Here is a 19901-nt window from a genome sequence, read left to right on the forward strand (position 1 = left end):
TGGAGCGGCAGGGCCGTTGGCGTCAGGGGTCAGGGGTCAGGGTGAGAAGGAGTCTGTGACGGGGAGAGGGCCGATCAGGACATGCACCTTCCTGAATGTATCTTCTATTTCACAATGAAATGGTGAGGAAATATGGAGAAGGGACGAGTGAATAAAGTAAGTATTAAGTAGGAGGCTCTAAAATAAACGCTGATGTGAAAGGGCTCCGGGCCACGGCCTCCAGGCTAACGTGTTAACTAGGAACAAAAGTCAGCATTTGATCTGCTCTCTTAACGCAGTCAAGGAAGAATGAAGAGTGTATATTCACATGTTTGTATTTGCATAAACACTGAATGGGCGCAAAGAGGGAGTTCAGTGATTTCCTGCAGAGGTTACAAAAGGGCTGCTGGGGACCAGGTGGTGGTGACTCTCTGCACAGCCCTGGTTTTTGAACCACGTGATGCGTTGCCTATTTTAAAAGACCAGGTTGGGGCCGTCCTGCAGCTCCTGTTGTCTCCTGGCCTTCCTAAAGTAGCGCCTACGCTCGCGCGCTTACAGCTCCAAGCCTCAAGGATGCTGCCCTACCAGGGCAACACGGCCGCCTGCCCGGGCCTCTCCCGCGATCCCCACAGGGCCCCACACACACCTCCCGCCCCCCAGGATCCCTCGGCCCTCCCTCCGGCATGATTGGCTCGGCAGCACCTGGACCAGGTCGGTTGCCCCCAGCCCAGGGGGCTCTCCGCCACACCCCCACCTCCCTCACTGCCCAGGCCCTGTAGGGACCCTCCTGGGACCCCCACCACCGGGCCTCGGCCCCCGAGCTTCCACTGAGGGAAGTCGGTGCCCAGTGCCCGGGACCCCCCTCCCAGAGCCCAGGTCCAACGCTTCGAGCTCTCCCGCCAGGACGTGGGACCCAGCCACACGTCAGCAGCGCCTCCCCAGGAACCCCCGGCCCTCTGCCTCTCCTCACCTTGGCCTGGCCACCCTCACCTTGGCAGGTCCCCGGCCATCAGGCAGCGCAGTCTTCATCCCTCCATGTGACGGGCTCTTTCCCCCAGGACCCCAGGTGCTCTGGGACCCTGTGTCACCTTGGGTGACATTTCCCCCCACCTGCCTCCCCACCCTGGCACCTCACGGGGTCCCCGTCCCAGCCGCTCGGCTCAGCCCTCCCCCAGCCCACCCACTGATCCCCTGCATGCACCCCACAGGCACCAGTGTGTCCTCACTTTACTGGAGGCCCCAGGTGACAGAAGGTGACACCACGAACCCCAGACACACCTGCCCCCCACACCCTCCCCTCTCTGGGCCCCATGGGATGTGTCTGGAGGGGCCTCGGGGGGAAGCAGAGTCCAGTGAGGTCCTCCGCCCGGCCCTCACTCCTGCCGGGCCTCCAGCTGGTCCAGCACCAGTGCCGCCTGGGTCTTGGCTTCCTGCAGGAGGCCGGAGATGCGCTGGCGGACCTGACAGACACAGGGGCCCCATCACCACCCCAAGCCCGCCACCAACCCCGCTGGCCCCGCCTCCCTGCCACCTCCCTGGGCTGTCCACTCTGGGTGACCCCAAGCCCCTGACCTAGGGGCCCCCAGCTCCTCATGGGTCTCTTGGTGGTGAGGGGAGGGGCCTCTCTGTCTTTCCTGACATTTGGGGCCAGCCAGCCCCCACCCTCCCAGTCTCCCCAATTTAGCCAGGACTGCCAAGGGCAGGGCTGTGTCCTTGAGGCCCTAAGGGCCAGAGCTCAAGTGGCCCATCCGTTATCTCAGTGCCCCCATGGTGGACAGGGCCTTCCCTGATGGCCAAGCCCAGCCCAGCTGGAGAAGCAGGTGGACACGGGCGGACACTCGAAAAGGCCATGGCGCTCCCACTCCGAGCCGCGAAATCACTTTTTAAAGATTGTCACAAAATCACAGAGACACATGGGCAGTGGCCAGGGCTGGGAATGGGGCTGACTGTGGGGCATCCTCTGGAGTGATGAGAATGTTCCAGACCTTGATAGAGGTGGTGGTCTCGCAACCCCACAAGTGTGCTTAACACCACTGAATTGTATCATCTAACACAGTGAGCTGCATGTTTTGTGAATTTTCCTCCAATAAACAGTAACAATGCAATTATCACAAATGCTGAAGTGGGATCATTGCTTAGGCTGGAGACTGTTCTTTGAGACCCTGTGCTGCCAGTGCTACAGCCAAACCCACCTGGGAGAGAGCCCAGCCCTGGCCAGAGCCCCCTGGGAGGGAACTAGGGGGTGCCGGCAGGCCCCCAGGCCACCTGCCTCCACAGAGACGCTGAAAGACGGCCCCGGCCGTCCCCGACCCCTGCGTTCTGCAGGCCAGGCCTTGTCCACCCACAGGAGCTGGAGGAACTTCTCATCTGATGGACACTTCCCTCCCTCGAGGACCTGATGGCCAGGTGCCCTGGGCCCCAGGTCTGGGAGCCATGGCCCGAGGGCAACCTCCAGTCCCCTCGGTGGGCCCGGCCCACACCCCTGCCCACCTGGTCCTTAAACGCGTCATCGGTGACATCCTTCAGGTTGATGAGCACGTTGAAATACGCACCAAACACACCCGTCTCCAGGGCCTTCACCGCCACCTGCAACAGCCAAGGGGCAGAGCCGGTGTTGGTACCGGGGGGGCAGCAGGGCCTTGCCCTGCCCACTCCTCAGCCCAGGGACACGGCCTGGGGGCCTCACGCCTCATCCGTGAAGATGGCAAACTGACCAGCCCCAGGGTTCCCTCCAGGTGGCAGGGCCGGCCCTCTCCCCACAGAGAGAAGCAGCTCGGCCTGGCCCCCTCCAGGGACGGATAACAACCAGCCCAAGGAAACGAGGCTCCTCCCCTCAGGATGGGCTGCGGACACGCAGAGCCAGCCCTGACGTTCCTGGTCCCCGAGCCTCCGCACACGGGCTGCGGACAGGCAGGCCTGTGCACGTCTGCAAGCCCCTGGGTTTTCTGGAAGAGGGGCGGTGGGAAGGAGGGAAGGGACGGGGTCTGGGGGGATGGTTAGGGGTGGCCTCTGGAGACACACTCGAGTTTCTGCTTCTCTCTGCCGCGCGACCTTGAACAAGACATTAATAGGTGACGGAGCCGGCCCTGCAGGCTGAGACTGACCGAAACACCTTGTGAGCGCTTGTGCCTGCCCGGCTTGGTGAAGAGCTGTGATGCCCGGTGCCCCTCCGCACGTCGCCCCTGCAGCGGGGCTCCACCGCATACCTGCAGGTCCGACCGGCAGGCCAGGTTCGCGCACAGGGCCAGCTCCTGCAGCGCCGGCCACAGCGAGGTCACCATCTCCGCCAGCGCCAGGGGCACGGCCACCGCCCGCCTCAGCCCCTCCTGCAGGGCAGCCGCACGTCTGGAAGCAAGAGGGTCAGTGGTTAGAGCCCAGGGCACCCGGGCACCACTGGACCCACCTGATAGCTCCGCTCTGAGCAGACGGAACCAGGGTGGGGACCACAGGGAAACCGTTCTTCAATCACAGCACACCCCAGAGGGGGACTGACTGGTACCAGGGCCTTCTGAGGTGTCCGGATGTCCGCAGCCACCGCTGCACTCACCTGTCCTTGTCCTCAGGTGTGTTCTTGGGCAGCTTTGTTGCTTTCTGCCGGAGCAAACACAGAAACGTGCGGGTGACTGACTGTGATGCGGGGACACGGGAGCCTGGGAGGGAGGGGCTTCACGCAGGGCCCACACCACCCCCGAGGTGGGTTCCGTGGATTAGAGCCCTGGGCCCCCGACAGAGGAGGGCAGGCGACCCGGCGCAAGGCCCCACGTTGTCAGTGCTGGAGGCTGGAGAGGAGGGTGGAGGGGAGTGGCTTCTCCAGCCCCAGGCCTCCCAGCCGCCAGGCGAGGCAACCGCACACCCCCCGAAGTCCAGGTGTAATGGTTCAGGCCGTGTCCCCGCATCCCCGAGGGGCCACACAACCCAGGCCTCCTCTGAGGAGCCATCAGCCCGTGTGTCGCTCTCCTCGCCGCTGCCAGGCAGGCCTCCCCCGTCCCGCACCCCGTGCTGTGAGCACCCGTCCAGGCTCGCTCGCTTACACCAGCGCCCTAGGCCTGCCCACGTGCCGGGTCCAAGGGCGTAGCTGGTGGGGAACGTGCCCTGCTGGTTTTGTAGGTTTCACCAAATCTCCGCCCAAAAGCTGTTAACAGTCAGCTGGTCCATCAACCCTGCATGAGCGTAAAGGATCCCTGGACCCGACCTGAACCGGATTCGATCAGCATCCTGACCCGACCAGAACCAGATTCTGTGACCATCCTGACCCGACCTGAACCGGGTTCTGTCACCATCCTGACGTTCCCTAGCCTCCCCCGGCGCCCCTCCTGTGACACGTGTCTCTTTTCCATGTGGACCCACAGCAGCTCCTCCCGAGCACGGGAACCTGCTGAGTCCGCTGCAGACCCAGGTCGGGGTTGGGGGGCAGGGGGTTCTCCACTGGGCAGAACTTTGCTGATTTTAGTCAAGTCTGGCTTTCACGTGGCCACGTCCGTGTCTGGCTGAGGAGGGCTGCCCACCGCAGTTTGATTTATTTTCTGCTTCACTGTGAGGCTTGTTTGGTGGGGAGGGTGGTGCACAGCCAGCTTCTGACTCCACCTAGAGACGCTCACGTATTCGGTGGAAGATAAGGACGTTTTTTCTTATTTTTGTTCCAGAGTCTGTCTTCTTGTTGCTCACTGGGGACATAGACCAGCACAGTATCTGCCACACTCACACGTGTGTGTGTGTGTGTGATTGTTGCTCGGGTGTGTCTTCAGCCTAACCATTCTATTTTAGGTTTTCTCTAAACCACACCTCTTTGCTGACTATTTTTCTTTTCTTTCCTGCCTTTTGATTAGATTTTCATTTTTCTACTGCCCCCTCCACTTGTTTTATATTTGTCTTATTTCTAATCTCTAGTGGTCAGAATTTTTAATATTTGTTTTAAATTACGTATTATTATTTATATGCACGCCGATGCTTCTACTCGAGCCCCTCTCAGCATCTGAAGTTCCTCAGACCACAGATGGCTAGAGGTACCCTGAGAGAAGTTCAATGATTCTGGTCTGGGGAGGCCGGTTAGGCTACGACACAACACCAAGGAAAGAGCAAAAGAAAGACTGAATATTCGACGACATAAAAACACAAGGCTCTTGTGGTCAGAAACCAGCACAAGCGAAGCTGAAAGTCAAACAAGCTGAGACTCCCTGGCTTATGAAAAGTCCTAGTCAGCACTAAGCAGAACAGAGAAGAAAAGGACGCCTCACTTTCCTGAAAAGGAAATAAAACCGCTGCAAAAAGGATGAAAACGCTCCTCCCCCTGCCCTGCCCACGTGAGACACTCGCACCAGGGCAGCACCAAGAGATGCACGTGACCACCAGGTCCAATGGCCGTGGCGTCCGGGTAAACGGCAGGAGGACCACTCCAGGGCTCGATCCACACAACCTCTGCAAGGGCCACTGGGCAGCATCCTTCAACTGGGAAACACACCCACCCTGGAGGGAAAGCCCGTCCCCGAGTCACTCCTACAGCCCGTCCACTGAGTGCCCAGTGATGGAGGCCAGCTGTCCACACAGCCTGTCCCGGGTGCTGACTGGACCTGGCCAGAATCCCCAACAGGGCTGGTCCAAGGCCTCCACCCCAGGCGTCCCCAGAGCACTGGGCCACTGAGCCGGGGGAGTCCCTGCTCCAGGAGGACGTGAGCTGAAAGACGCAGCTGCACCTGGACGTCTGCTGCCACCATGTGCGTAGGAAAGGAAGAGAAAGGGGAACCCAGCTCTGCCCGAACGCACACAAACATCTCAGGGGGACGTACGCACTGGGGCTGCACCTGCTTGGGCAGGGGGGACGGGGCGGACAGGGGGCAGCTCACCAGCTGCCCTCTGCCCCTGTGAACTCTGAACCCCTGAAGCTTTCACCTATTTTAAAAAGCAAATAAATGAAATTAAAATGTAAAAGCGCATAGGGGAAAGGTGATCAGTCTCTGTACCCCGCCCCCGGGGACCCAGCTTCTGTCACAGGGTCACCTCCTCCCGCAATTCGACATTCTAGACTGTCCCCGTGTGGACGCGGCACTCACGTCGGGGCGCCCAGCCCAGCAGCCCCCGAGGTCGCCTCCCGAGGTCGGCTGGCCCAGGTCCTCCTGACCCGTCCCCCCCACCCCCGAGGCGGCTCTGGATGCCTGCTGTCTGTTGGGAGCTCACTCCTTCCCAGGCGTGTCTTCCTACCCCCGTGGGTCCGAGCGCCCTCATTCCCACCTCTCCCCGGCCCTCTCTGCTGGATCTGCCCTCAGACACGCCTGGGGCTCCTTGACCTTGAATTCGGACCTCGACCTTCCTGCAAGTTCCCCATCCCCCGCCCGGTCTGATGGACGTCCCTCCTCTGCTGCCCCCTGGATGGGCACTGCATGGATGCAGCCACCCACGTCCTGTGCTGCGGAAGGTGCCCGGCTCCCCGGGGGCCCTTTGTGTCTCATGGCTGAATGTCTTCTCTGATCTCTGAGACCATGACGCACAGCGTTTCTTCTGTGAAGATTCCTGTTCCTGCCCTTCCCGGGATGGGAGCTCTTCCTTGGGGACCTTGCTTTTCCTCCGGCATCTGCAGGTCTGGGTGTCGCCCATCAGGGGACTCGGGACGTGGGCAGGGGGACGCTGAGCCTGGCTGACCCTCAGGACAGGAGCCCTTCTTGCCCCTCCCCCAGCCTGCAGAGACCCCGACCTGGAGTCACGCCTGCACCACACCCGCCGCGCTTGGCCCTGCACGAGCGGGGGGAGGGGGGTGCCCAAGAGGGGCTAGACCACTGTCTCCTCCCTCCAGCCCGCGGGGTCTACGGACACCTGTGCTCGTGGCAGCCCCTCCCCCTCCCCCCGTGACCCTGACCCACTTTTCTCTCCTCCGGACCCCGTACTGCCCACCGACCCCACTCTCCCTCGGGGCTGCCTCTGCAGGGCTGGTGGTGGAGGCCCGTGTGCATGCTCACCAGGTAGGTCTCGAAGGCCCGGGCGTCGGCGTCCACCATCGCGGTCAGCTCAGCCAAGGCCGTGTGGAAGGGTGGGATCAAGCGCCGCACGGTCGCGTCCAGGTGTTCGAACTGGCGCCGCCCGTAGGTCATCAGGCCGGCCATGGAGGCCAGCGCGGCACCCTGGCGAGAGTGCCCTGTGCGTGGGACTAGCCCCAGGCCGGGCGACGCCCCCAACCCCGGCCGTCCACCCCGCATCCTCGCCCCGGCCCCACTCACCATGGCTGCACTGGCTGCGGCCACGGAACCGCCCCCTGGGGCTGCCGAGCGGGCGCCCACCTCACGGACGAAGGTGCGCAGGGGCTGGTCAACCAGGCTCTGTTCTGGGCCGACCTCGGGGACCAGGTACCTGCAGGGGTGGGGCAGCTGGGAGTGAAGGTCTGCATCGTGCAGGGGCGGGGACAGGGTCCTGGGTCATTGCAGCCAGGCCGTAAGGGTGGGGTCGGCTAGGCCAGGGGACCCTGACTCGCACCAGTGCGGCGGGGGGGGCAGGGATGTGGGCCCAATATGCAGAGTGGCTGCCCCGGGGAGGGGCTGTGACCAGCCAGGAGCTGCATGAGGACAGAGTGGGACCTTGTCGGGACCCCACTGGGCCCCCCAGCAAGCTCCCAGCCCCACGCCTGGGGACAGAGCAGAGCTCTGGAGGACTGAGGGGGTCTCCACGCGGGGGCGGGGGGCGGGGGCTGCTCACTCGATGATCCGCTCCTTGGGGTTGAAGGGGGCCAGGGAGTCCAGGCCCAGCCGGTTCACCACCTGGAAGAGGGGCCGGTAACTGGAGTCCCCTTGACCGGCAGGTCCCACCCCTGCCGCCCGCGGGGCACCACGCCCTGGTGGGGAGCCTGCGGGGACACAGCTGCCACACCCCATGCCCACCAGCAGCCCTGCCGGCTGAAGGCCTCGCCCAGAGCAGGCACCCTGCCTGGGCTCCGGACACACCACCCACCCACCGTGCTGCTCCAGGGAGACCAAGGCCCGCGGTGACCCCATCCTGCCCGCACAAGATCCTGTGCTGGAAAGGGGCCAAGAAAACTGCCTCTTTGGACAGGATTCCAACTCCTCGGGTGTCAGGGTCTCTCTGGTTCTAAAAGGCTGGGAGCTGCCTGATCTGCCCAAATGTGAGACTTGATATGTGAGGAAAAGTGAATTTTACCCAAATTCAAAATTAAGGTGAAAATATACCCATTTTAGAGTAGAATTCTTTCCACCAAGAACCACTCAGGACACCTTAGGATGCTCGATGCCGTCAGCACAGTCGCAACCCCTCTGAGCCACACAGGTGACATGTTCCACACAAAATAGAAAGTGACAAGTGCAGCTTGATGGAAACAAAGCAGCAGATCCCAGAGGACAGTCATGAGGTCTCCCTGAGGGTGCGGAAATGGGGCAGAGAGCACCCGAGAGCTGGCGGTAGAGCCAGCAAGTAGCCCGCCTGCCGCAGAAAACCTCAGAATGAGGAACAGAACTCTCAGAATAGAATTCAGCACCCGGCAAAGCTGGCAGAAAGTAAAGGAAACCACTCACAGCCGGAAGTGACCAGAAATGCCCAGAAAGACCTCCTCTCCCAGAAGCTGGGTCCACCCTGGAGACATCTGAGACCTCTCACAAGTAGGGGGTGTCTCGAGCCCACAAGAGCTGGGTCAGACGGGAGACCCTTGAAAGAGGACATCTCCAAGGATGAATCTGGGAAAAACCGCCCATCACAGGAAATATTGGGATACTTCCCAGTCTCGGCCTTCCATTTGGTGAAGCATGAAAAAAATCTTTCCTGGGAATTCTAACCTGACAGGCAGGTGGGCCACCGTTCACATAGAACTCTCTTCCTGTGTGGCTCCAAAGCTCCAAGCAAAAGGCTCATCTAAAGTGGTCCAAACATCTAACAGAGGCAAATACAAACTAAACCAGGTGACCAAGAATTACCACAGATGAAACTCTAAAGAACAGGCACTCACAATCAAAAACCACAAAGCACATGAAGAAGCATCACCGTGAGAATCAGCAGACAAAACAGTTTGCAAAATCAGACCTTCAAAGACTGCAGACCTCAGAATTTTCAGATAAAAAATATAAAATAATATGTTTTAAAAGACAGTAGAGGGCTTCCCTGGTGGCACAGTGGTTGAGAGTCCGCCTGCCGATGCAGGGGACACAAGTTCATACCCTGGTCCGGGAAGATCCCACATGCCGTGGAGCAGCTGGGCCCGTGAGCCATGGCCGCTGGGCCTGCGTATCCGGAGCCTGTGCTCCGCCACGGGAGAGGCCACAGCGGTGAGAGGCCCGCATACCACAAAAAAAAAAAAAAAAAAAAAGACAGTAGAGAGCTTCAAACACATGAATAAGAAATAAATAAACGTGGGAGAGGTGAAAGCTTCTTACAGAAAAAGGATGAAGTTAGAAAATTCTCGATGCTCCTAATACTTGCCACTGGAATTTTAAGAGGAACAGGTCATTTACACATTCTTAAACTACCTCCCCAGGGAGTTCTTATTAACAACCAAAGGAAAACAGAAACACTGCAGTGATAACCCTGGGTCGGGGATACCAGCTTGACCAGAGGACCCAGGTAACGCCCTGAGGGGGACACTCGTCACTTCTGTGCTGCTCCTGCCAGAAACGCACAAGCACACCCAGCCCTGAGACAGATCAGACCAGCACCCAGCGAGCGGCACCTCACAAAGCCACCAGCCGGTGCTCCATAGCCCGTCACGGTCAAGGAAAGATGGGGAGAACTGGGGACCTGATCCAGATTAAAGGCCATAAAAGACAAGCCACCCGAACCCACTGCTGGTCTGGGACAGACCGTGGAGGGGGGGGACGCTGATGTGATTTGATTACTGTCTGCAGATTAGATACCAGGTTGTACCGTGCTGGATTTCCTGGTTTTGATCATTGCACTGTGATTGTGTAAGAGAACGTCCTTGATCTTAAGAATTACACCCTGAATAAACAAGGGGTAAAGGGCACAGTGTCTTCAATCTACTTTAAAATGGTCCAGAAAAAAATATGATTATGCGTGGAATACAGAAAAAGAGTGATACAGCAGATGGGGCAAAATGCAACAATAGGTGAACCTGGAGAGTGTAAAAGAGTTCCTGGTTCTTGCACCTCTTCTGTGAGTAGGAAATTACATCAAAATAAAAAGTTACACAAAACTTTGTAACTGCTAGGAAGAGAATAGACCCAGCCATAAACGGCATCAGTGATTGCCAAGTGAAGCCTGAGAAAACCACAGTGAATACGAGGGAAAGAAAGTACAAAAAAAGACAGAATATGTGGAAGAAAATGCTACTGCAGTGTAACGGGTGTCGGTAAAGTGCAAGGACCAAAAACTGGATCAAAAATACAATAGAAGAAAATATTCCTGAAGCTAAACAAGAATGAACCTGTGAATCACAAGAAACCCTGCTCCAGAGGAAAAAAATGATGCAGAATAATCCACAGCAAGACTCTTATGGCAGAGTCATTGAATTTCAAGGATAAAGATGAAATTCTTCAAGCATCCAGGAGAAAGAACCGGTCACCAGGGGTGGGGAGATAACCAGATGGCCTTAGACCTCCCCACAGGGACATTTATTCCAAAGGTGGTAAAGATGTGTTTGCAACATTCTCAGGAAAAGACATGTGACTTGAGGTTTTGGTTGTCCTACTGTCTTGCAAGCATAAAGTCACAGAAGGACATTCCCAAACATGCCAGAACCCACAGAATAAAGCCCCTATGAGCCTTTCTTTAAAAATCTGCTTGTTTGTGAAATCCAGCCAGGCAGATGGGGAAGGACAGAGATGCATAGTGACCTCACTCGTGTATAGAACCAAGATTAAATATCTGTGGATATGTTTACAGAAGGTAAATGTTATACAGCTGACAATGTAAAAATAACGACAAAGCAATTTAAATCTGGAACAGAGATGACCACTCACACAAGTGCATTAATTTTTTTGTCTCTCTTCACAAGAGTCAACAGACATTGTCTAACATTGATAAACAGCTAAAGGATTAAATACATTATTTAAACTTAAAAAGTTAAGCACCTAGAACTAATAAATGAATTCAGCAAGGTAGCAGGATACAAAGTCAACACACAAAGGTCAGTGCATTTCTAAACACTAACAGTGAACAATCCGAAAAAGAAATTACAAAAACAATTCCGTTTTCAATAGCATAAAATACTTAGGAATTAATGAACTTAACCAAGGAGGTGAAAGACTACAATGAAAACTACAAAACATGATGAAAGAAGGCAAAGACAAATGAAGGGGAACACAGCCCACGTCCAGGGCTGGAAAGATGGTGCTGTAAGACAGCACCACCACCCAAAGTGGCCTGCGGAGTCAGTGCGAGCCCCGTCACAGTCCTGACAACGTCTTCTGCAGAAATAGGAAACCCCATCCTGGACACTGGTGACAGCTGCACAACTTTATACACATACACCAGTGGCCAGTACACTTAAAAATGGTTAAAAGATGACAAATTTTATGTCATGTCTATTTTACCATAATTTAAACATCTGAAAAAATATTTAAGCACCAAAATAACCAGCTCCCTAAAAAATAGCACAAGTCTAAAAAATCAGGGAATAGAGAAGGAAGAAAAGACAGCAGTAAATGCTGTGTAGTTACTTTCTCATTCAGTTTCTGTGTCTAATGCTATGGGAATGTAGATTATTTTCTTAAAGTGTATATTATGCTTTCAGATGATTATTTCTTCAAAGCTACACAATTGAGTATAAGTTCTGTTGGTTTCTGCCAGCCAGCAAAAGGCAGACCTCCCTCTACCGCACTTCACAGATAGTACGTTTTTGACAAACTGAAGGTTTGTGGCAACCCTGCTTCAAGCAAGTCTATTGGCACCATTTTTCCAACAGCATTTGCTCACTTTGTGTCTCTGTGTCACATTTTGGTAATTCTTGCAGTATTTCAAACCCTCCACTGGCACAAAGATGACAACTCTCTGTAAGCTCAGATGATGCTTAGCATTTTTTAGCAATAAAGTACTTTTTTTTTTTTTTTTTTTTTTTTGGCGATACGCAGGCCTCTCACTGCTGTGGCCTCTCCCGTTGCGCAGCACAGGCTCCGGACGTGCAGGCTCAGGCCATGGCTCACGGGCCCAGCTGCTCTGCATCATGTGGGATCTTCCCGGACCGGGGCACAAACCCGTGTCCCCTGCAACGGCAGGTGGACTCTCAAACACTGAGCCACCAGGGAAGCCCTAGCAATAAAGTACTTTTAAAGTAAGTATGTACACAGCTTTTTTAGACATAATAGTATTGCACACTTAATAGACTACAGTCTAGTGTAAACATAACTTTTATACACACTAGGAAACCAAAAAAATCGTGTGAGTTGCTTTACTGCGATATTCGCTTTATTGCAGTGGCCTAGAACCAAAGCTATGCTATCGCCAAGGTGCCTGTACTGATAAAAGTTAAGTCAAACTGATACATTTGGATAAAGTTTTTAAATTAATAAATCAAAAAATAGAGATAAATATATTGTTATAAAGTAATTACCAGAATTCCTAAAAATAGACTAACTCCTCCATACAGCCCAAAGGAAACCACACACTCTCATGCCTAAAACTAGGACAAAAGCAAGTCCAGACATACCTGCTAAATTAGTAGATACAAAAGGATAAACTCAACTACCAAAAGACAAAAGCTTTCAGAGAGGGCTTCCCTGGTGGCACAGTGGTTAAGAACCCGCCTGCCGATGCAGGGGACACGGGTTCAAGCCCTGGTCCGGGAAGATCCCACATGCCACAGAGCAACTAGGCCCGTGCGCCACAGCTACTGAGCCTGCACTCTAGAGCCCGTGAGCCACAACTACTGAAGCCCGCGCACCCAGAGCCTGTGCTCCGCAACAAGAGAAGCCACCGCAATGAGAAACCCACGCACCGCAACGAAGTGTAGCCCCCACTCGCCACAACTAGAGAAAGCCAGCACACAGCAACGAAGACCCAATGCAGCCAAAAATAAATAAGTAAATAAATAAACTTTCAGAGAAATCCGATCACGCATTCATTATAAGAAATGCCCTCAAGACAAAATGACTCCAAGGCCAGAGCAACAGGACTGAGCGGGACGGCCACACCCGGCGGCAGGACCTGGGACCAAAGGAACAACTTTGCGAATAACCCACGGACACTAGATTCACGCACCCAAATCCCAACAGGCAGGGAGCGGACGAGAGGCAGGTCCTTCCATCCGCGGGACGCGGCTCCAGGACAGGCACCAGGCCCCGTCCTCTCCGCTGAAGTTTCACAAGACTGAACACATTTTAGGTCACAGAGAAAACCTCAACAGTGTCCCCCAAGTGAAAACAGTGTGATCTCAACTTCCAGGCACAGACAATAAAACAAAGAAGGAGGAGGAGGAGGCCTGGCCCCGCAGACAGGGCCCCAGGCCCGGGGTGCAGGCTCCCGGAGCCCCCGACCTGCTCCCTGACTCACCCCCCAGCCCCACCCACCAGCCGGAGCCGCTGCCCCTCCTCCAGGACGAAGAGGTTCTCCTTCTCGCAGTAGAAGTCGGCCACGTCCAGCAGGGCCTTCAGAGGCACCAGGCCCACCAGCTGCGAGCCCACCACCGGGAGGCTCAGCTCCTGCAGAGGTCAGAGGTCGGAGGTTGGGGAGTCAGCGCCCAGGGGGCTGGGCTTGAGAGAGGGGGAGGGGACCCACCCTGCTCACCTGGGCTTCTCTGCAGGTCTCCTCGTAGACCGTGTGCAGCCCTGTGACCTCAAAGTCCAGGAGGTTCATAGACACCTGAGCCAGGTTCTTCTCATCCAGGTACCAGCCGATGCCCTGCACCTTTCTCAGGCGTCCTGGCTGTCAAGGACAAGGCTTGCCCAGCCCGGCCCCGCCCAGCCGCTCCTGCGCCCCGCACTGAGAGTCCCTTGCCCCTGCATCCCCCAGCCAGCCCGAGGGCTCCCTTCCACCCCAGACACCCGGATGACGGGGGCCGTGGCCTGAGGACTGTGCGGTGCAGCCGGGCAGCCGGCTTCAGGCGGGTCTCTTCCTCACTCTCCCATTCTCATCTGAGCCAGGAAAGGGCCTGCCCACCACGGGAAACCAAGGCCCCGAAGGGTCAGTGCTGCAGGGCCCGCCCTGCACAAGCCACAGGCTCAGACCAAGCCCTGCGGCCCGGGCATCCCCGCCCACATCCTTGTCCTGGGGGCAGGTCCCTGCCTCCCACCCCTTCCACCCCTTGCCCCAGAGGCCAGCTCCTGGCCCTCACTCCCTGGGGCGACTCAGTCTACCTTTCGGGGTTAGGTAGACTCTTGACGTCAGCAGAGCACAGAGAAAGACTGGGGAGTTGCGGTGTTTTTGTATTGTGCTTGCAGACACCTGAGTGTTCCACACGGAAGCTGGGCTCCCAGGGCCTCAGTTGCCTGGAAGGCCCAGGGTTCAGAGTGGGGCCTGACAGATGGGCAGGGCCTCCTTCACCAGGTGTCTCTGTGTCTGTGTCCAACTGGAACTTTCTGCAGGAGCGATACTCACACTAGGTGACAGCTATGATGGCAGACTTGGTGGATCAGGGCACCTGAGGGTACCTGGAAGTACCTGAGGCATCTGGAGGTACATGGGGGCACCTAGGGGCACCTGGGGTGCAGAGGCGGCTGTTTTCCTATCAGTGTGGAAATGATGCAGTATTTTAACCACAGCTGCAGCCCTGCAACTTCCATGGAAAACATCCTTAAAGACCTGCTCCCCAACTTCAAACCCTGGAACCCCGACCCTGCCGGTCCCTCGTGGCGTGGACCCCGAGGCGGGCTGGTCAGCAGGCCCACACACGGTGCAGGGCCTGGGCCCTCTCCGGCGGCAGCACGGGTGCCCTCGCGGCGACCCCGCGCCCGCCCTCACCTGGCCCTTCCCGCGGCCCTGCTCCCGGAGGTCGAGGGCGATGCGGTGCGCCTGCTCCCTGGTGCTGAGCAGGTTGACGTTGAAGGCGATGAGGAACTTCCGCGCCCCCGTGACTGTGGCCCCCCAGCTGGGGACGAAGGAGCTGGGGCCGAAGTCGGGCGCCCACTCAGCCTGCTTGAGCTGTGGGGAGACCCGTGGGTGACGGAAGGGGGAGGAGGGCCCACCTTGCGGGGCCGCCCCCAGACCGCCCACTGGGAGGGGACACCGCACCTTCTCAGGCAGGGCCTCGTACTCCCCGGCCCGGATGGCCGGCAGAGACCGGCGGTCGTCCGTCCGTGCTGCCTCGCCGTAGAGGTACACTGCAAGGGGTCTGGCCGGTCAGGCCCTCGGCCGGCGGGCGCTGCAGGACCCCCACTCCTGCAGCTCCGTCTTGCTGGCAGCACCCCCATCTCTGAGCCCCGTCAGATGGGTGTGGGTGGCCGCTGATGGGCACTCTGTATGGGCCAGGACCCCTCCTCTGCCCACCCCCGCTGCCCCTGCACAGATGCCCCAGAAAAAGCCATTGCCCGCCCACGAGAGGGGCTGGAAGGATATTCGTGTTTCTCTCCGAAGTGCATTTTCATTGAACGAGCAACACGCCCGCAAATTAAGGAACGAGGAGGAGAGAAAACAAAACTCACCACCAGCTCTGACACCTGCACAGGGCAGGTGACACCTGTCCCCCAGCCCGTCCATCCGCCACATCGCAGGGGGCTGGACCTGTGCCCAGGCTCACAGGTCCGCCCGCTGCCCTGTGCTGGGCTTTTCCTTGATTTGATTAATTCCCCAAAGAGACTGTTTAGGGCTCCCCGTCCATCTCAAGCCCTTACACAGCAGCTACTCCGTCCCACCACCTCCCTGACAGCTGGGACCCTGTCCCTGTGGTTTGCCCCATTGCAGGAGAAGCGGGACATATTCCTGCCTGTCAAAAACCTGCATGGTAGGGTTTTTGGGGGGTTTTCTTAAAATGCATTTTTAAGGATGCAAGAGCAGAGAACCTCAAGGGACGGTTGAGGCTGCTGGGAAGTGAAGTGAAGTGAGGAGGGGCCGCTGGGGGAGCCCCTGGGGTAGGCCGCCCTTCCCCAGGCACGCACCTGGCACACCCAGCTCCTCTGCCAGCCGCTGGCCGAAGGCCTGAGCACAGAGCACGCATTCGTCCATGGTGACGCCCCTCACGGGGATGAATGGGCACACGTCCAGGGCGCCCATCCGAGGGTGCTCCCCTGCACAGAGACGGGGGCTGAGGAAGCCGGGGCCCAGGTGTGGAGCTCGGGGCGGATCCTGCCCTCCAGCCCCCTGCACACGCACACCCGCACTGGCCACAGGGCCCCGGGAGAAGCAGCCCCCGATTTCTGCGGCACCTCAGGGGTAAACCCCTCCCTCTCCTAAGACGAGAGGATAACTCCGAGCCCTCAGGGACGGCGCCTTCACCCGGCTGCCTTACAGAGGGTCCTTCTCAGAACCCGAATCCCTCTGCAGGTCAGATGGCGGCCCCCGCGCCCCCCGCCCCGCAGGCGGTTCCTCTGAGATAAGCCTCCATCTCTCTTCACCAGTTGGGATCTCTTGTGAATTCCCTCCCCCTCTGTGGGCGTCCAGAGACCCTGCCCTTTTGACCAGCTCCCCGTGTGTCCACCGACCTTTGACCCTGCCGCCCAAAGAAAGTGTTTGGTTTGTGGGCTGTTGACAGATCGGGCTGTGTCCCTCACCCCCGCCCAGGGCCTGCACAGAGTGCGATCACCTCTCTGCCAGCCACTCCAGGGCCCCCTGAAACATGGACGGGGTCCAAGGAGCATCCAGCCAGCGCGATGGCCCCATGCCCTTGGCGAGTCCTGCGGGCAAGGCGGGCCGCGTGCACTCGGGCCCTCACCTCTGTGCCTGCCCATGTCAATGAGCCGGTGGGCGGCCCGGGCGGCATTGAGGGCCCCCTCCACCACGTCCTCGGGGCGCCCCACGAAGGTGTAGACAGTGCGGTTGGTGGAGGGGCCAGCGTCCACGTCCAGCAGCACGCAGCCCGGGGTCTGCACCACCGCTCGGGAGATGGCGTCGATCACCTGGGGACAAAGCCAGGCCTGCGCCTCGGTCTCCCCACGCAGAAGAGGGGGTGGGAGCTGCAGGGGCCGTGTCCGCCCCGCCCCCACTCAGACACGACGCGGGGTGAGGACCTGGGCACATGGGGGCCGGCGCCCGGGCAGCACCCTCCGGGAGAAATCGAGGCAGGAAGCAGAACCCGGGCGCAGGGGCTCTCAAGGCCCTGAGAAGGTGACCCACAGGCCAAGGTCACAGAGGGGCAGGGCCCCAACCCACAGGCCACCTGTGTCTGGGGTTGCGGGGGGAGCGTGAAGGGCCCGGAACCTTCCGAGGCAGCAGGAAGGCCTGCCCAGCTCTCTGTGCCTCAGTTTCCTGCAGGTCACGTGGGGATGAGAGCGGCGCCCACCTCAGAAGGTGGGGAAGGGAGACGGGGTACCCCCCGGGGACCCTGAAATGGCCTTGGGGGTCGGGCTTCAGAGGCCCTGTTTTCACAAAAGAGGCCAAGTGACCCGCCCGGACCCCAGGCCCAGACCTGGGCCAGGACCTGGCTGCCCGCCTGCTGCCCGCTTCCTCACCCTTTCCAGAGAAGACAATCCCCAAACCCCACACTGAGCCGCATTCTCCTCGCCCTGAGCCCCCTGCACCGCCCCCCACCGCCCCCAGGTGCCTCACCTCCTGGCTCTTCCCCTCCGAGAAGTTGGGGACACATTCTACCAGCTGGGACATGGTCCAGGCCCTGCTCCAGACGCTCCTCTCGCCAGCAGAGGTGGGAAGGAGGCCAGCGGGGCTTTTATGCCCTCGGGCGGCGCCCCACCCCGGGGCCAGGCTTCTTATTAACTGAGTAGATGGGGGAGGGGCAGAACCAGGACCCCGAGAGGCTGCAGCGGAGGACTGAGGCCTCCACCCACATGGGCGTGGGCCCCGCCGAAGGAAGTGCCTGTGACCTGGACCCTCGGGGAAAGTCCTCAGCAGGCGGCGGCCTCAGGTCAGCCCAGGCTTGGGGCCCAGCTGGGTCCAGGGCCCCCTGGTGACCCTCTGGGTGACCATACGGTGACCCTCCAGGCCTTTTGTTTCTTCAGCCAAGCCTCAGGGCTGCAGGGGGATGAGAGGGACCGTGTGTGAGGCCCCGGTACTGGCCCTGGCTCCCAGCAGAGGGCAGCGCGCCTTGTCGGGCAGGAGGAGGGTTAGCGGGTGAGTGTGTGCGGGTGCGTGTCTCTGCTGGAGGGGCGGGCAGGGGAGGCCCAGCTCTCCCAGCTGCTGGCTGTGCTCCCTGAGGCCGGAGGGTCCCCACAAGGGCGACGCACCCCAGGTCAGCAGCACAGGGCCCTGAGCCCAGAGAGCCAGCTCGAGTCAATGCCGTCTTGGAGTCCTTCGTGATTTTTGAACAGGGGTGTGTTTCCATTCTGCAAAGGCCCACCGATCACATGGTCATCCTGGCAGCACATGGACCCCCACAGACCCCTCCCTCCCAAGAGCAGACTACACCCATCCATGGTCCTCCCGGAAGCGGGCACCCCACGCGGCCTTTGTGGGGTCAGCGTCTGCAGCTGTTTCACCCTTGCAGTCACCACAGGGCCAGGAGAGGGGATGCCCAGATCTCTCGGGTCAGCAGCTCTCTGGTCCTTGGGAAGCCCGCCCCTCCAGCAGCTGCTCACGGGGACTGGAAGAGGGAGAAGGGCTGGGCGAGCCCAGAGACCCCGGAGGCTAGGGGCAGGCCCGTCCTGTCCAGCTGTGGCTCCCCGGGCTGACTGTGGGTGAACGTGGGTGATGGCCGTCCTGCCCCCGCCCCGGGTCCCAGGAGGGGACGTGGGCACCCCGGCAGCACCTGGTCCTTTGCGAGGGCTCAACCAGGGCAGCTCTCCAAACTCAGGCCCCGACTCCAGGTCCCACCCGAAAGAGCCCGCAGGCCCAGGGGTAGGGGGCCCAAAGTGCCCACCAGACGGTCCTGCATCCTGCAGAGGACCCCCAGGTGGTGGGGAGTCTCAGCCAGGGTAGTGTCTGGCGGCTGGGAGGGATGAGGTCTGTTATGGGCTGAATTGTGACCCCCCCCAAATTTATATGTCGAAGGCCTAATCCCCAGCGTGACTGTGCCTGAAGACAGGGTCTTTGCAGAGATAATGAGGTTAAAATGAGGTCACTAGAGTAGGCCTGATCCCATAGGAGTGGCATCCTTATTAGGACACAGACACCCACAGAGAGTGATGACCACGTGAGGACCCAAGGAGGAGATGGTTGTCCACGTGCCCAGGGGAGAGGCCCCAGGAGGAACCAGCCCTGTGGCACCTGGATCGCAGATTTCAGCCTCCAGAATTGTGAGATGATAAATTTCTATTGTTTAAGCCGCCCTGTCGGTGGTGTTTGTTACAGCACCTGAGCTGACTGAGACAGGGGCCAGTGCATCTGGGGCACACAAGGCTGTGACAACCAAGGGACAGGGTGCCCTAGCACCTTCATCCTCATACCTACAGCAGAGAAGGAACCAGGAAGGTGTCCTGACTGCAGAGCCCCAGGGGGCCACCTGCCCTCTCCAGGCTTCAGGAGAATCGGGGGCCAGAGGGCTCTGGCAGGAGTGGGGCTGTGTGTCCTACGGAGACGGTTCTGGGCCAGGGCTTGGCCACGGCTGGGAACGCAAGATGCAGGGACAGGACCCAGTGTGATGCTGGGACCAGGTTTTTTTTTTTTCTATTTTTTTTCTATCTCAGGGGAGTGGGACCAGTTCTTGGGGGCAGTTTTGAGACATTAAAATTTTTGGCAGGTGCTAAAAATAGCTCCTGAATAGGGGACCCTGGAAAGCTCCACCATTTACAGGAAAAAGCCATCTCACCAGCACCCAGTTGCTGGTTTCTACTACCACCTTCCAACCAAAGGGACCAGGGCTCTCGATCCCAGAACCAGGCAGAAAGTCGACGCCCTTTGCACACTGGCTCCCCTCCCCTGGGGGCTCCTGCTTCCTGGAATCATCTCCCAGGTAAACTGCCTGTCCTGCGCCAGCCTCACCGCAGGGCACAGCTGCACGCGGG

The 19901-nt window shown here is 58.6% G+C and overlaps 1 protein-coding gene across 1 annotated transcript; it reads right to left on the bottom strand.

Annotated features, from left to right (window-relative positions):
- Positions 1 to 1284: 1284 nt before the first annotated feature.
- Positions 1285 to 17607, bottom strand: FTCD (formimidoyltransferase cyclodeaminase; the record flags this gene model as incomplete). The annotated part of the gene is made up of 14 exons (XM_079704280.1): positions 1285 to 1439; positions 2470 to 2565; positions 3186 to 3324; positions 3527 to 3570; positions 6927 to 7088; positions 7185 to 7314; positions 7657 to 7718; positions 13425 to 13556; positions 13642 to 13779; positions 14815 to 14994; positions 15085 to 15173; positions 15948 to 16076; positions 16721 to 16904; positions 17554 to 17607. 14 exons carry the CDS (start codon positions 17605 to 17607, stop codon positions 1353 to 1355), a joined length of 1626 nt encoding a protein of 541 aa, XP_079560406.1. The 3' UTR covers positions 1285 to 1352.
- Positions 17608 to 19901: the final 2294 nt, after the last annotated feature.

This window comes from Hyperoodon ampullatus (genome assembly GCF_949752795.1).
Source record: "Hyperoodon ampullatus genome assembly, chromosome: 5".
Classification (NCBI taxonomy): domain Eukaryota; kingdom Metazoa; phylum Chordata; class Mammalia; order Artiodactyla; family Ziphiidae; genus Hyperoodon; species Hyperoodon ampullatus.